The following is a 15,785-nucleotide window of genomic DNA, read 5'->3' on the forward strand; positions in this document are numbered from 1 at the left end:
ATACATGGAAAAACATTTCCGGGTTTGGTGTAGTCCTTTGTGCTTTGTGTGTCCAGCTCCTTTGAGCTGTGCATCCAGTGCACGGCAGGTATAAGACACAATCAGGTCCTTCCCTACCCCGTCTATTCTGAGGTCCGCGGACACATAGCGAGGTGAGCTAGAGATAGGGTCCATCCAGATATTGTACACCTTTTCACGATGGGATGGCTTCTACACTTTTTTTTTATTTGAAATGTACCCTGTGTTATTTCCATGTATTACTGCCATTTATTTCCTTACTGCAGTGTCTCTATTCATTGCTTTTATTCTAGGCTGTCTTTGTGACTGATCCACAGTGTGAATGTGCACCTACACATTACACTTATACCAACATTCATTTTTCATTTCTATGTAAAAATGGCTTACTGTTCATATTCTCATTCTTTGGAGCATTTAGAAAGCACTTTTTCATTTGAGTGTCACAGTGCACTTGCCTGAAAAAAATGGAAAAAAAACAAACAAAAAAACTGCACATACCTGATGAGGAGTTTGGAGAAGTTTTTGTGACTGAAGCAGTTTTGAATAATTTTTCATTCATTTTTGGAGAGTTTTTTACTGAAGCCTTTTGCAGTCTTTTCATTGGACTGAGCCTAGTTTGGAGTGCTTTCCACCAGGAACCCCTACAAAGAAGTGAAAGCATATTCTTTTCTCCTACCCGACGTTTTTCAAAATCTGAAACAGAAGAAAATCGTTAGAATCCCATCTGTGAAGGAGGCAATCTGTTCTCTGTGGGTCTGGCTGCTGACTTAGGCTAGTTTCACATTAGCATTTACAGCCGCAGCGTCGGGCTGCGCACGGCCGCCGCTAAGCCCCGCCCCCTGCCGCGCCTCCGCCAGTAGCTCCGCCTACGGACGCATGACGCTGCATGCGTCCTGCATCCCCTATCTTTAGCACTGGGGACGCAGGCCGTGCGCAGTATGCGTTTGGCGGCGCATGCGTCCTTTTGACGCTGCGCCGACCAGCGCCAAACGCAACAGGTTGCAATTTGGTGCGCTCGGCGCAGCGTCAAAAGGACGCATGCTCCGCCAAACGCATACCGCGCACGGCCTGCATCCCCAGTGCTAAAGATAGGGGACGCAGGACGCATGCAGCGTCATGCGTCCGTAGGCGGAGCTACCGGCGGAGGCGCGGCAGGGGCGGGGCTTAGCAGCGCCGTGCGCAGCCCGACTCTGCGGCCGTAAACGCTAATGTGAAACTAGCCTTACCTGTCAGTCTGTTGGTGGTAGCTGCGCAGCGTCACGTTTCCCATGCAATGGCACTGACATAAATAGGCAACAAACTTAATAATTTGTCAAATCCTCAATATTTTGTAAGGGACTCCCTCTCTACGAGATGCACTTGGAATAACTTACACTTCACTGCTACCAGAACCAGCATGTTGTCTTATGAAAATTTCTAAACTCTGTTTACTCTGCGGAAAAAAACCTATAGAGCATCGCAGCAATAACTGCACATACATTATTTTAAATACATGTCAACGAATTTGTGTGTATTTAAATTTATTCTAACTTTGAAGTGTGCCCTAAAACCGATCTGCTTGTCAGTTAAGAAATGATTCAATCAAGAATTAACCCATTGTGGATTTGTGTCTTTCTAGCCTGATGCACCCACTTCCCTTTTTGAAATGCAATCGGAGCAAAGTGCTGGTGAAGGGACAGTAAGTAGATTGGTTTCTCTTAAAAAAAAAAAATACAGTTATGTAGGGAAAGTCATCAATCGTTTTTTTTTTTATCTAAAATGTTTGCAACTTTCTAAAATAAACTTTGGCTTTGATTTGTCGACACTGCTGTTTTGTATGTCAGTTTGATGAAGAGTGTTCTGGAATAAGATGCAACAAATTCTTTAAAAGGAATCTGTCTTCAGATTTGTGCCATGTAATCTGCGCAGTACAATGTAGGGGCATAGACCCTGATTCCAGTGATGTGTCACTTACTGGGCTGCTAGCTGTAGTTTTGATAAAAACACTTTTATCCGCAGGATATTATCAGTAGAGGACTAGTATACCTGCTGCCACGTAGTGTTCCATATTCATGAGCTCTGTATAACCCAACTCCTGGTTGGCAACTTTCTGCCTCTGAGCTGTGTATACAGAAAACAGTCAATCAGTGGTGTGGGCAGGGTTATGCAGAGCTCAGCATTCAGAGAGAACTGATAGATAGATCTGTAGCTGATAATAAAGTAATTTAATCAAGACTGCAGCATGCAGTCCCAGTAATTGATACATGTCTGGAATCAGGGTCTCTGTCCCTACATCAAGCTGATCTCAGATGGGGTAGCAGAAATCTGGTGATAAATTCACTTTAACAGGCGTTGGCCTCTTAATGATTTTGGCGTATCTCTCCGCTGCCTTTCATCACTAAAAGAAGTGTACTCCAGTCAACAACTGGAGTACATTTCTGTTGTAATTTACCTCCCATTTGTGGTATATATTATGAAAATGCTGCGCACACGCTGTCTTGTTAAAAAGGGTGTGGAGCCGGCTAAGACTGATGTAAAAATACTAACTTCACTTTTTGATTGTTCATCTACAAATTGCCCACAAATGTTGCGACATTCCCACCAGTTTTGTGCCAGAATTATGGCCGAAAACTGTTTGATGCATCATGATCCAAATTTTTAAGATTGTTGCTGTCATCATCATGACATCTATATTTGTTGCAGTGTGTCAGATTAAGAACTCATGCCCAATCAAGAAAGTGATTTTGAAAATAGTTTGAAACAACAAAAAAAAAGGAACTTTTGAAAGCTCCAGAGTTGTTTTGTATTGTAACATGGTTAAACTTTATTCACACTGCACCTTTAAGGCTACGTTCCCACGATGAGTATATGGTGAGTTTTTTATGATGCGTATTATGGAGAAAAGCAAGCTATGTTACTTAATGGGCGCAGAAAATCTGCAGCATCAAAAACTCAACAAAACGTCATTGTGGGAACGAAGCCTAAATGTTGTTGTCTTTTGTGAGGTCCAGTATGTAGTGTATGTGCATGCTGTGTTTTAAGAAGTAAAACAATGTGATATTTCTAGAACACATGAACATATTACAGATTTAGGGCCCGATTCCCTATTGCATTTGTTGTTTTTGTGGCATTTTTAGTGTATTATTTGCACTTTCTTCTTTTAATTTGTACCCTTTTAAGGTCTATTTTATATGTGTTTGCTTGTTTTATGTTTGGGGATTCCAGAGGTGTTCAGCTGATTCATCAATTGCGTTTTTTTTTTAAACTCTCTATTTTTGCACAAGTGTACTCAAGCCTCTTCTTTCACGATAAGGAATGATTTTATGTATGTCGGGAAATTTTGTACACATTTTATGACATTGTAGCGGAAGTGCAACTTTTTGCTGTAAAGAGGCGTTAAAAAGATAAAATACAATAATGAAGAGCATTCTTCATTGTACACAAAATTCATGAACCACATGTGTGATTTTGATAAATTTGGCGGAAAAAAAAATAATAAAAAATCTCAAATGTTAAATCGGTCCCCTACTATTTTCATGCTAAATCATTTACTTTCCTTGACGTATGTTTATAAATTGCTGTGAAATTGTGCTGCCAAACTGCACGTTAGGGGAAGCTTGAGAAAACTCCATCACATCTTTTTTCATATGGGAATAACGAATACACGAACTTAGAAATGATGGAAAAATCACATCAAGCAGATGATGAAAAATGCTCCTTTTTTGCATACAAGGAAAAAAACTGACTTGTGAATTTGGCTTTGGCTGTAAAATTTTCCCTCGCATCCCTCGCACTGTGGTGTCGTTCAGGTTACAACCTTTTATTACGGACACCGTGTCCTGTGGTTGCACCTCTTGTCCATATAAATCCAGTTCTCTTATACTTTTTTGATTGCTCATCATTTACGATGATGCCCGATTTAGGTTTACGCAGCTGTCAGATTGTATTTTATTTTGGATTTTGCCCCATAGATGGAAGGGAATATAATAAAACCATTGAATTCAGTTAGTAAATATTTTATATTGTGATAAATAAGGTGGATTCAGATGTAGCCGCTTCTGTGGAGACCAAGACTGAGGCGGTGCAGCCTCTGCCCGATGTTCCTGCTGAGGACACTAAAGCTGATGAGCCAAATGAATTAGACGAGAAGAAAATGGTGAGTCAGAAGAAGTATCATCCAAGCATCAGCTCATCTATTCCATTTCATTCCACCCCTGTCATCCATCCATGGCGTTACCATATTTATAATTCAAGGTTCTTTCTGAAGGTTTTTCAGTAGTGTTTGAAATCAGTTACGAACCGTAAAATGTGAACAGCTCAGATGGCTGTCAGGCCCATCGGGGAGGCTATCACTAGTTCCGAGGAATAGAAATATCATGATGAATAGTGGCCTATCTGTATATATGGCAGAATGCGGAGACGTGCACCACTCACTGTATATGTGGGCTGTGGCTGTATACGATGGGTGTGCCTTACACTATATAGTGAGACTTGTGCCTGCTATTCATACTGTAGGGTGGCTTTGTATTCAATATATGTGTCCAATTTCAGACTTTTCTTTGGTCCCTGTGGCAATCAGTGAGCAACGAGGACGTATGGATAGCACTACTGTATAAAAGGAGCAAGTTGCTGACGAAACACAAGGACTGTGTTGTCAATGTATTAACTGCTTTCTAGTTTCCACTGTTGGGGAGGGTACCAGAAAAAAATCTCAGGCCATTAAAATATAAGGATTTTCATTGTCTGTGGGATGAGCCTTATAGACTTGGGTTGTCATGATTTTGACCAATCACTTTTTCTTTGATCAGTAATTTCTGTTGGCAGTCAGTGTGTAGAGAATATGGCCCAATCAACATTTTTATGGCCAGTTTGGAAGCCTAAAAGTAAATGATGAAGATACAGAAGTAAGACACATCACCTACACAGATGGCAGGCTACTCTCTTTAAATATTGCTGAGTTTAAGTGATTGCCTATGCATATAACATAGGTGCACTAGTGTATGTCTATATCTCCCAATACTAATGTGATCACATCTACATTAGCATTTACTTTGTCTATAAAATAATTACAATGCAATCTGCTTTACAAGGACTTCAGAAAGCAGCTATTAGATGACTAAAGCCCCCGTCACACACAGCGAGATCGCTAGCGAGATCGCTGCTGAGTCACAAGTTTTGTGACGCAACAGCGATGTCACCAGCGAGATCGCTGTGTGTGACACTTCTCAGTGACCGGCCCCCCTGCCGGGTATCACTGATCGTGCTCGAATGGCCTGGACATTTTTTTGATCGTTGGTCTCCCGCTGGCGAGCACGCATCGCTGCGTGTGGCAGGCGGGAGACCAGCGATCAGCGACCTGGAGCCTGGTAACCAAGGTAAACATCGGGTTTCTAAGCGTTTCGCGGCGCTTAGAAACCCGATGTAAACATTAGAAACCAGCCCGCGGGTGCAGGGAGCTGGTAACCAAGGTAAACATCGGGTTTCTAAGCGCCGCGCTTAGAAACCCGATGTTTACCTTGGTTACCAGCTCCCTGCACCAGCGCACTGGTTTCTAACATACACAGCGGGTAACTAAGCGATGTGCGTCGCTTATTACCCGCGTGTCGCTGGTGCTGATTGCTGGTGAAGCTGCCTGTTTGGCAGCTCACCAGTGATCATGTAGCGACACACCAGCGATCCTGACAAGGTCATATCGTTGTCGGGATCGCTGGACAGATCTCCTGGACTTCTACCATTCAAGTACCTGGGAGATCATCTATAGTGAGGGTTTTCAAATAGCTTAAGTTATTGAAAGAAATCTCTGATAACTTTAATATCAGTACCAACTTTTCCATTTTCCACTATTTAATAAAGGCCATGGTTGCAAGGAGGCTCCACAACATAGATCTCCACTGGAGGTGTGGCTGGTAGAAAGAGAGCCAGGAGGAAACTTACATAGGATTACATTGTAAGGCCTGGGTTACATGAGCGAATATTCTCTCGTGCAAGAGAATCGGGCCAATTATACTAATGGCACTCAGATCACATTCTGTCACCATTCAATCCGAGTGTCATGTTAGTGTGAGAGAATCGCAACACATGTGCGGGAAAGATGGAGAGCAAAATTTCATCATGGATGAATGCATTCCGATCATAGGATTCACTCGCAGCGTGCTGCAATTGTTTTCTCTTGCCAAATCGTCATGAGAAAAAAATTGCAGATCTGCACTTCTTCATTGAATAACATTGGTCCCTGTGCAGTCCGAATTTTTATCAGATTGCACTCGTCCGATTTATTCGCTCATGTGAGCGAGCCCTAGAAACGACTTCCTGCACACAAATAAACCCCGGTTTGATCCAGAGAGTCGAAATAGAAGGGAAGACAGCGATCATGTTATTTTTGTATATTACAGTACTTCCTCTACACCACATACACATTTACACAGGTTTAGGCGAGTTTTGTGGGAGTGCTTCTTTAAATAGATAATTTAATAGCTAATAACCTGTATACACTGAAGCCCCTCCACCCTTCAAAAAACAGACAATTCACATCTGTTGTATAGTCAACATAATTATATTTCTGCTTGTCTGCAAAACTGTGCCCCATGTCAAAAAAGATTAATGATAAAAACAACATGGATGGTATAATTGCTATCTGCAGAAGTTAATTAGTGGATAAACAAACCAAGCACTAACTAGATCTAGTTTTGTAAATAATGTACATTTCAGGGCTTGTCCTGGTCCTGAACTATCCATTCAAAGCATGTGATTAAACATAGTGAGAATATTTGGTTTGGACTAAACTGCTTAGTTTCTTAAAGGGGTTGCACAGCCTTAGGATGAAAGTCTCCATTCAGTCTATGTGACTGCAGACTTGTGAATCCTCACATCGTGAGCACTGTGAGGATTCTCCGGTGTTTTCAATGGGCGCATGAATGCAAGTATGCAGTTTGCATACATGCATTCATGTTCCGACTAGATGTGCATGGCCTCACTCAGTGAAAGTGTATTGAGCGAGGCCAGACACGTCTAGTCGGAATGTAGCCAGAAATATACTTGCGGTCACATGAGCACTCACTCCTGCCACCGAAACTGGAGAATCCTCACAATGTGCAATATGTGCTCTGTGAGGATTCACAAGTCGGCACTCACATAGAGTGAAATGAAATGAAAGGAGGCATTCTGTCTTCAGAGCTTAATGTACGTAAAAGGGGGAGTTACCAGTGTGAGACAAGTAACTAACACAGAGCAGGAGGAATGAAATCTGTCTTCTTACAAACACATTTTTGCTTCTTTCTGTTCCTGTGCATAGACAATCTTATAAATGTGCTCCTGCTGTGTTCTGTGTAATGGCTGTGTCTGATAATACAGGAACATGGTCTGATCATACCACAGCTCCTGGCCAGGGGAGGAGGTAAAAGAGAGGATACAGACATTACAGCACGGTGTCACAGCTGATTCTTTCTTTGCGGTAAAATCTTGCTTAAAAGCAAGAAGTGAAAATTTTCCCCTCATAAAAAGTATCAGCTGCGATCCTATGCTGTAATGTTTGTGTACTCTTTTTGCTTCCCCTCCCCTGCCCAGGATATGTGGTATAGACCAGGAACTGGAGCAAATCCTGCAGGGTCAGACACAGCCATTACACAGTACACAGCAGGGGCACATTTATAAGATTATCTCAGCACAGGAACATTTTTTTAACACATCCAAATGTGGAAATTATGATTCCAAAATCTATTGATTAAAATTAACTTTGTTCATGACACAACCCTTTTAATTTTAAACATGAGGATCATATTTAATGATCTAGAGCATCAGCTCCTAACAGAAGCAGCACACTATGGTGTACTTGACTTTTAATAATTGAAAACCGTGCTCTGTTTAGAAAGTCCAACCATATACATTGCTTATAGAGTACAATATACACACACAGATAGATAGATAGATAGATAGACAAGGTATATAAAGTATAAATAAGATCATTGTCATAACTTGAAACACGTGGGCCCCAATGCGAAATCTCAGAGAGGACCCGCAACTATTACAGGTTTTAAATAATATTCTCATTATTTATAATTTTCTCATATGGAACAAATAAACCATTAGTAGGGCCCCCCTAGACTCCATGTCATGGGTGCGACTGCAATCCTTGCATCCATTATATTTACTCCTCTGTGTAAGATATATAGTTTTTATGATGAAATAATCCATAATGAATAAGGAGATCCAGCATCTCCCAAAAAGCTGAAAACAAATCTTTTAATTACAGCCTAATTAAATAAACAATGTTATGAAAAAATGCACATAACTAAAAACTGCAGTTTGTTGAATTTGTTATCATTCTGGATTTTTATCATTTAAGGGATGGAAACTGTCACATTATACATGCAGTCCAATCTGTGGACACCATGGTATAGAGCAGGAGAAGCCGAACAGAATGATATGTAGATTTGTTAGAAAAGATTCAGTATAACTTGTATTTTATTTTTCAAAGTCCATAGTGTCTGTATACTTGAGACCAGTGGGCGGCAGTCCTGCTAGTGACTGTCAGCCATCTTTGCATGCAATCATAGAGAAAAGACTGTCAGTCACTAGCAGGACAGCCCACTGTATTCATATGTATACAGATACTAAGAAGTTTGATAAATAAAATGCAAGTTATAATGAAACTTTTTGGACAGAAATGTCTATTGTGGTAATCTCATAATCTCCGCCTGCCTTATAAAATCCTGCCTGCGGATCAGACACCATTTTCACCAGAACAGGTTCCCTTTAATACGTCAGACCTACCCCAGTGCTCCTTCTTTCCATGCACAGCACTTTACATTATGCTACCCGTTTATAGTATGTAGCTAAGAGCTACACATTTTGGCACGTTGAGCTGTTTCTCCTTTATTTTTCTTTTAAGCATACCCTTTCTATACATTTCACCTAATAGTTTTTTTTTCTATACTGTCACCATAAAATTGTTCTAACCATTACTTAATCATCAATATCATAATCATTGTTACATTCACATATCATACCCTACTGTTCATCCTACCTGACAAGGTGTCACACTGTTTCCATCCGGTGAAGGAAACTACTGAATCTGAAGATATCAACACAGCTGATGAAGCTGACACTGAGGGCAGTAAGGTAGGTGTCTGCCTTGTATGCACAGAAACCTGCTGGATTCATATTCCTAAGAATATGTTTGTAAGAGGATTGAAAATGGACAATTCCTGTTAACCCTCTTACAAGAAGACTAGTCATTTAATATGTTACATTCCCCACCTGAACGTACGTGTACTGCCCTTGCATGGTGTTCTGTGTTGGGCAGTTGCCCTGATGTTACATTGTTATGTTCTCATGCTTTGTGGTGTGCAGTGTGGTTGATGGGATGTGGAACTGGACATGTGGTTGTGTGCTGCGTATGGCAATGGCCCAGGGGTGAGTAGTCCCAGGGGAGCCATAACATAGCTCTACCAGAACTCTGAACTATGGAGATGAAGAGAGACTGGGGATTAGAGTGGGTACAAACCTTTAGAATGAGGCCAAGGGTTTTTTAAGGACTGATTTGCTGACTCTCAGGGTCAGTTGAAAAGGGGAAATGAGCACATTGAAGCACTCCCTGGTAGAGGACGTGACTAGCAAACGGGGATTGGCACACCTCCCCGGGTTTACAGAGGAAAGTTTGAGGATCCACTGCTCATATACTGTATAAGAGGGCAGAAGAACTGCCCCCCAGTATAACAAGTCATATAAAGGCTTGCAACAATCTCTTAAAGAAGGATTTGTGAGGAAGAACATGGAAAGGACTGTCACATAAGTGAGAGTGGTAAGGAGTATCACCAATGACAGGTCACTGCCTGAAGAGCTGGAGAGCTAACATGTCCAGGTAAGAGTGAGACCACATCATAGTGGTCCATGGCTGAGATGCAAGATGTGTGAGTGGGCAATTACCACTGCAGGAAAAGTGGGGTTTGCGCATACAGCAAGTGAAGAGCTCTGCAGTGTATGGCAGCCGGGCAAAAGAATGGGCCATCAAGGTTGACTAAGTGAGACAGCATCCAGTGTTATGAGAACACGAGAGGCCTCTGGGTGACTTTGCCAATACTTTTAAATAACTTAAAGTAACAATATGGCTTTCCAAAAGTGAACGGGTCTCTTGTTCAAGAGACTGTGTGCTTCTACGCCACCCAGATAGGGGAGCCCCCGCTAAGTCAACCTGCAATTTCCTGATAGTTTGAAGGGGAGCAAAATAATACCCTCAACTTTCTCTTATATGTTCACATTGTGTTTTGGGGTTGTTCTTAATGCAAATGCAGGCAAAAGTTTTATATATATATATATATATATATATATATATATAAAATAAACAGAAGCTGTGATATATGCCGTACCTGTCGACCATATGGGATCCCATTGAATATAATTCTGAGCTATTTCTTGATGTATTGGTTAAACTGATGCTATGGCTAAAGCCTATGGTTAATGGATGTCACTGCTTAACATCCATTTGATGTATCCATCATGCATAAGTTATTGAAGCATCCATTTTTGATGCTGAAAAATCTGCTGTCATCCTAAAGAACTGCAGACTGCTGATTCGTGACTTTGTGCAAAGTGCACACTGTCACAATTTCCCTATATACGTAGCGTTAGTGGGTACTTGCGATCACATACTGACTAGCTTTCCGTCATATTCTACAAGATTGCAAGATGTGCAAGAGATTCTAGTTGGAATATAGCTGCGAGTGCGCAAATTGCTCACTCACGCTGAAATACATGGGAACCGTGAAAGTGTGCACTTTGCACATTGTCACGATTTGGCAGCTGCAGTCACAGAGGGTAACTGCAGACCTTTTTTTTATCCTGGAAAAGCTTCTTTCAGTCATATATCATAAAAAGCTATTGAAATGCTTATGACGTATCCTTTACACTGATCCCTGTGTTGGATACTGTACAGTTAAATCTCTCAACCATATACTTCCATGTTAAAGAAAGTATACTTTTAAAGCAGGGGTGGAGAACCTCAGGCATGCGGGCCGTTTACGGCCCTCAATGACTTTTTTTCCGGCCCTCTGGCATATTCGAGGGAACCGCAGTGCTTGGGCGGCAGCTGTATTTTGCCGGCCGCCGGCCCGTTAGTTTCTTCTTGCTCTGTGAGAATGCGCCAGCAGTGTTCACTGCTGGAGGCTGAGGGACGTTCAATGAAAGATTACATCCTGACACCAGTGCCAGCGCTAGGACATACTTTGTGGGTGGAGTTAGAGCACAATTTGTACGGCCCCCAAAGGATGGTATAAATATTCAAATGGCGCTTGGCAGAAAAAAGATTCCCCACCCCTGCTTTAAAGTATGGTATATCTTTTGAATGGACTCTGCAAGATGGAGTAGGGCAGACACTAATTGTCAGGTAAAAGCATAATGTGAACAGGGCTTTGGCTAATATTTTATCCTTCCATTTTAATATTTTATGGTCATGTTGAGATAGGTATATCCTTCAGATATTTTATATGAAATGCTTTTTACTATACTGTATTAAGTCCTCTAGTCTACATTTTACCACGAACATGTGCGTATTTGCCATTTCACTCTATTGATGGTCATACCTGACATAGTTGTTACACTGTTTCCTTCCTGTGAAGGAAACTATTGAATCTGAAGATACCAAGGAAGCTGATGAAGCTGACACAGAGGGCAGCAAGGTAGGTGTCTGCCCTGTGTACAGAGAATCTTGAATCTTGCTGGATTCATATTCCTTACATTTGTTTCAAATGTAAGTGTTTTTCACACGTGAAGGTCATCCCAGCATGTGACAGTGCTTGATTAATTATTATCGGTTATGGAAACAACTTGCAATAAGCTTTAAGCAGATGTCATTTATTCAGTTAATACAACTTAAATAAAAATGTAATAAAATAGAAAATAATCATTAACACTCCCCATGATGTTTACATTAGCCAGACTTATAATTATTAGGAGTTTTCTTCCTGATTAATGGTCATTTTACTGACTATTGTCATTCAATAGCAAGGATGCAGTCTCACGTCAATAAAGCTGGAACAGTCGGGCAGCCGATGTCGGGATTATGCTCTCAGCAGAATTGTACAGAAGTTCCACCACAGAACCAGAAGTACTCCAAATCCAAATGCCCACATTCAGCACCCTATGATGAAAATATTGTCCCCTGTTTCCAGGAGCACACCAAGATTTTCTTTATCTAAAAAAAAGTTAAATTTTTCACCTTTTCAAAAGATTGTTGATAAATGTCAGTGATAGGGGCCCCATCAAACACTAGAATAGGCATACTGATCTCTCTATTCCCATGCAGTGAGAATCAATCTAAATGTAGTGGTGGTTACACAGCTCCATTCTATTTAAAGGGAATCTGTCAGCAGGATTTCACGCCCCAAACTATTTATATGTGCTTGTACTGTAGCTCCTTCAAAGATAAGTCCACCAACAACTTTACAAGGCCGGTCCAATTCTCTGTTACTGATAAATCAGAGTTTGAATTCATAAGCAAATGAGTCTGAAGAACTATTTGGCGATCTGAAGCCTCTGTTTCTCCTGCTCTATTCCATACCTAGACACTTTCTCTCACTTGAATGACAGCCTTTTTGCTTTATGTCTTAAAGACGTTGTCCACTGCAATAAATAATGCCCCCATTGATTTAAACAGTGGAAATATTTTTGTAAATGCCTCTTGTTGCTATTATTGCCTGTGAGCGGCGCTATCACTGACCGCTCACTGGGCATCACATGACCATGGCTGCAGCCTGCTCTGACGTCCGTTGATGTCATGTCAACTTCCGGGAACCCAGAGGCATGACCCAGTCTTGTGCACACTCCTGATTGACTGGACTGTGGGCAGAGTTTCTGTCACAATCCTTTTTGGATTTGTGGCAGCTCTGGTTCAGCTGCTGGGTCAGCTGATGTTGCTGGTGACCACTCCCACATCCTTTAAAAGGTCACCTGATCCATCAGCTGACTGTTGGTGATACAGTTCCTCTTTGGAGAGCAACCTTTTCAGAAGCAGCTCTCTGGTGTCAGCCAAGTCTGGTGTTTGGAGTCCTGTTGCTGTGCTATCTGTAGTGTGGAGCTAAGCAGCGGTGTGCACAAGCTAAGTGTTGTATTTTTGTTACCATGTCCCTTTGGTGTCTGTCACTTCTTCCTGTGTGTTTTATCTGCAAAGGTGAGGCTAGAGCTCCTTGCCGGCCAGTGCACTAGCCAGGGCAGATCTAGGTGACAAATAGGAACGAGGTATCCTAACTGGCAGTTGGAAGGACCTGTGTAGGGTGTTAGGTGAGAACAGGGGCAGGCTCAGAGTGGAGGTCAGGAGGTGACCGTCCCTGATTCCCTTCCTCTCCCCTATTCCTTCGGCGTTGTGTTGTTGTGCCGTCTGGTGACCGACCAACCGTTGGGTTGTGTCACACTGGTCAGTCATTCCGTGACAGTTTCACCACACATCACAGCCCAGCATCCAGCATGCACTTGCAGCCAATGAAAGCAGAGGAGAGAGGGAAAGCACACCCTGGATACCGTACTGTTACGTGCGGTGAAACACCACTCACAGCCCAGTACAATCGGGGGTGCACGTGACTGGAACCCGGAACTTGACGTGACATCAGCGAATGTCAAAGCAGTCTGCAGCTGGGGTCAAATGATGCCCGGTGAGCAGTCAGTGATATCGTCACTCACAGGTAAGAATGGCAACAAGAGGTATTTACAAAAATACTTCTTTCCACTGTTTAAATCGACGGGGGCATTATTTTTTGTAGTGGACAACCTCTTTAAGGCAAAAGAGATGTCAGTCAAGCATGAGGAGGAGGCAATGCTGGATGAAAAATTGAGCTGGCGTAACAGGGTTCAGATCTACAAATAGTTCTTCAGACTAGCTATATCAATTCTGATTTCTCACGAATGGATGAATGGACTGGCCATGTAAAGGGATTGATGAACTTGTCTTTGAAAGAGCTATGTGCACAAATAGTTTATGGTGTGAAATCCTGCTGACAGATTCCTTTTAATATCTATAGTGCTAGTGAAAAACAGACATCTGATGTACTTGGGTGGCTATATGGACAGAATATGTTGACATAGCAACCATATGTTCATGTTTCCGTGTAAAGTAAATTTGTAAAGTAGATTTTTTCATGCTTTGTTTATACATATAAAAATAGGAGAGGATCCTAAAGAATAATCTCTAATTTTGGTCCACATTTTCTGCACTAGAGATTTTTATCAGTGGTTACTGTGTCTTTCAAACTGTATTGCTTATTGCAAGGTAGTTTAGTAATTTCCATGTGCTTTTATTTATTTTTTTATTCATGTACTTTACGTTTATTTTACTTTCTGTAGTTTTCTGTACTGAGTGTTCCATGACAGTTAATGCATTTTTCCAATGCAATTGCTTGTTCAATATTATTCTGATTATTTTTTTTTTTATCACCAAGTCGCATGACTTTGACTAACAGCTAAGGAGTTTGTCAACATAATTTATGGGTACATTCATAAAGGAAAATCTGTAGCAGCAAAAATACATTGTAGCTTTAGTTGCAGAAGTGCTGTGGATTTGCCACACATTTCTCCTTTCATTTTACATTTCAAATCCGCTGACTTAGTTAATTTTTGCTGTAGATTTTCTTCATTGCGTTTAAATCAGATTTTAAAAAATCTCATCCACAATGCTGGTACTGTAATACAGAAATGTTCCATCTGGATAATCCAGATGGAAAATCCTTAGAGTATCTAAGCCATGTGCACTGTGTCACTTTAAATTGGTTGTTTAAAAGGAACTTGAAATCTAATACAGGAGCGGATATTCCATTGGGACAACCTGTGCAGTCGCCCAGGGGCCCAGGATCTGAGACGCCAATTTCCACATCAAAACCAGGTGGAATTTTGTATTATGATAAGCTGCAAAGGGCCCATATGATGTTCTTGCACTGGGGCCTCTTCTATCCTATCGGCTCCTGAGCTGATGCATGCTGCCCAAATCATGTGCAGTATGTGTCCGACACTGGAAGTATGATTTCACCCACTTGTGTTTGACGGTGAAATGCTGCAGCTAGACACCAAGCCACATCACCGACTAGTCAAAGAGGCTGGTCCCAGAGAGCATCTTCCCTCCTGCTGCCAATTATTGATAGGTCTCACCCTATACATGCACATAGTTGAACACCCATCTCTCAAATGGAATGGAATGGATATTTGATAAAAAAAAAATGGATTTAAATGTTTAAATGCCCCTCCACCTCAAAATAAATGAAAAATAAATAAATATTTTATATCTATACACCGTATATATATTATTAGATCTGTTGCTAAATGGCCTGGTCCAGAGCTGGTTAAAAGTGAATTCTGAAAGTGCAGGGTTTTTTTCAAAATTTTCCTTAGCTAAAAATCATTTCCATTCATCTGGATAATTTAAAATTAATTGATTAGATACACATTCTGCTGCAAAATCTGCAGCTTGTGAGTTGACCTTAATGAATTTAGATTACGGCATAAAACAAGAACAAAAATATTAGAAATAAATATAAAGAAGTACAATAAATGAAATGTGGTGTTTAAAAAAAAAAAAGAATGAGTACCATAGTTTTCCATCCTGCATACTTATTTTCTGCCAGAATAAACTGAATATTGAGCAGTTAGCCATGTTCATGTTTAATGTATGCTTGGGGACATGGGGCACAAAAAGGCTTTTGCATGGATGAGAAAAAAGGCATGAAAAGCTATGCAAATCAGCTGGATTTGGAATTCTCACTTTAGTAGATGGGTGTTGTACACAAAAGTCTTACGTTTAACCCCTTCATGAC

The 15,785-nt window shown here is 41.2% G+C and overlaps 1 protein-coding gene across 5 annotated transcripts in view; it reads left to right on the forward strand.

The window, feature by feature from the left end:
* AMPH (amphiphysin) overlaps window positions 1–15,785 on the forward strand; it is a 312,840-nt gene that overhangs the window by 275,252 nt on the left and 21,803 nt on the right. The window contains exons 16-19 of one of the 5 annotated variants that reach the window (XM_073549970.1): window positions 1,637–1,696; window positions 4,034–4,153; window positions 9,028–9,114; window positions 11,610–11,669. In XM_073549970.1, the coding sequence (XP_073406071.1) occupies window positions 1,637–1,696; window positions 4,034–4,153; window positions 9,028–9,114; window positions 11,610–11,669 (327 nt within the window). The remainder of the gene's footprint in view (window positions 1–1,636; window positions 1,697–4,033; window positions 4,154–9,027; window positions 9,115–11,609; window positions 11,670–15,785) is intronic. The other 4 variants (XM_073549971.1, XM_073549972.1, XM_073549974.1 and 1 more) reach the window with 4 other exon arrangements.

This window comes from Dendrobates tinctorius, unplaced genomic scaffold, assembly GCF_039654945.1.
Source record: "Dendrobates tinctorius isolate UK_male_01 unplaced genomic scaffold, ASM3965494v1 ptg000162l, whole genome shotgun sequence".
Classification (NCBI taxonomy): Eukaryota; Metazoa; Chordata; class Amphibia; order Anura; family Dendrobatidae; genus Dendrobates; species Dendrobates tinctorius.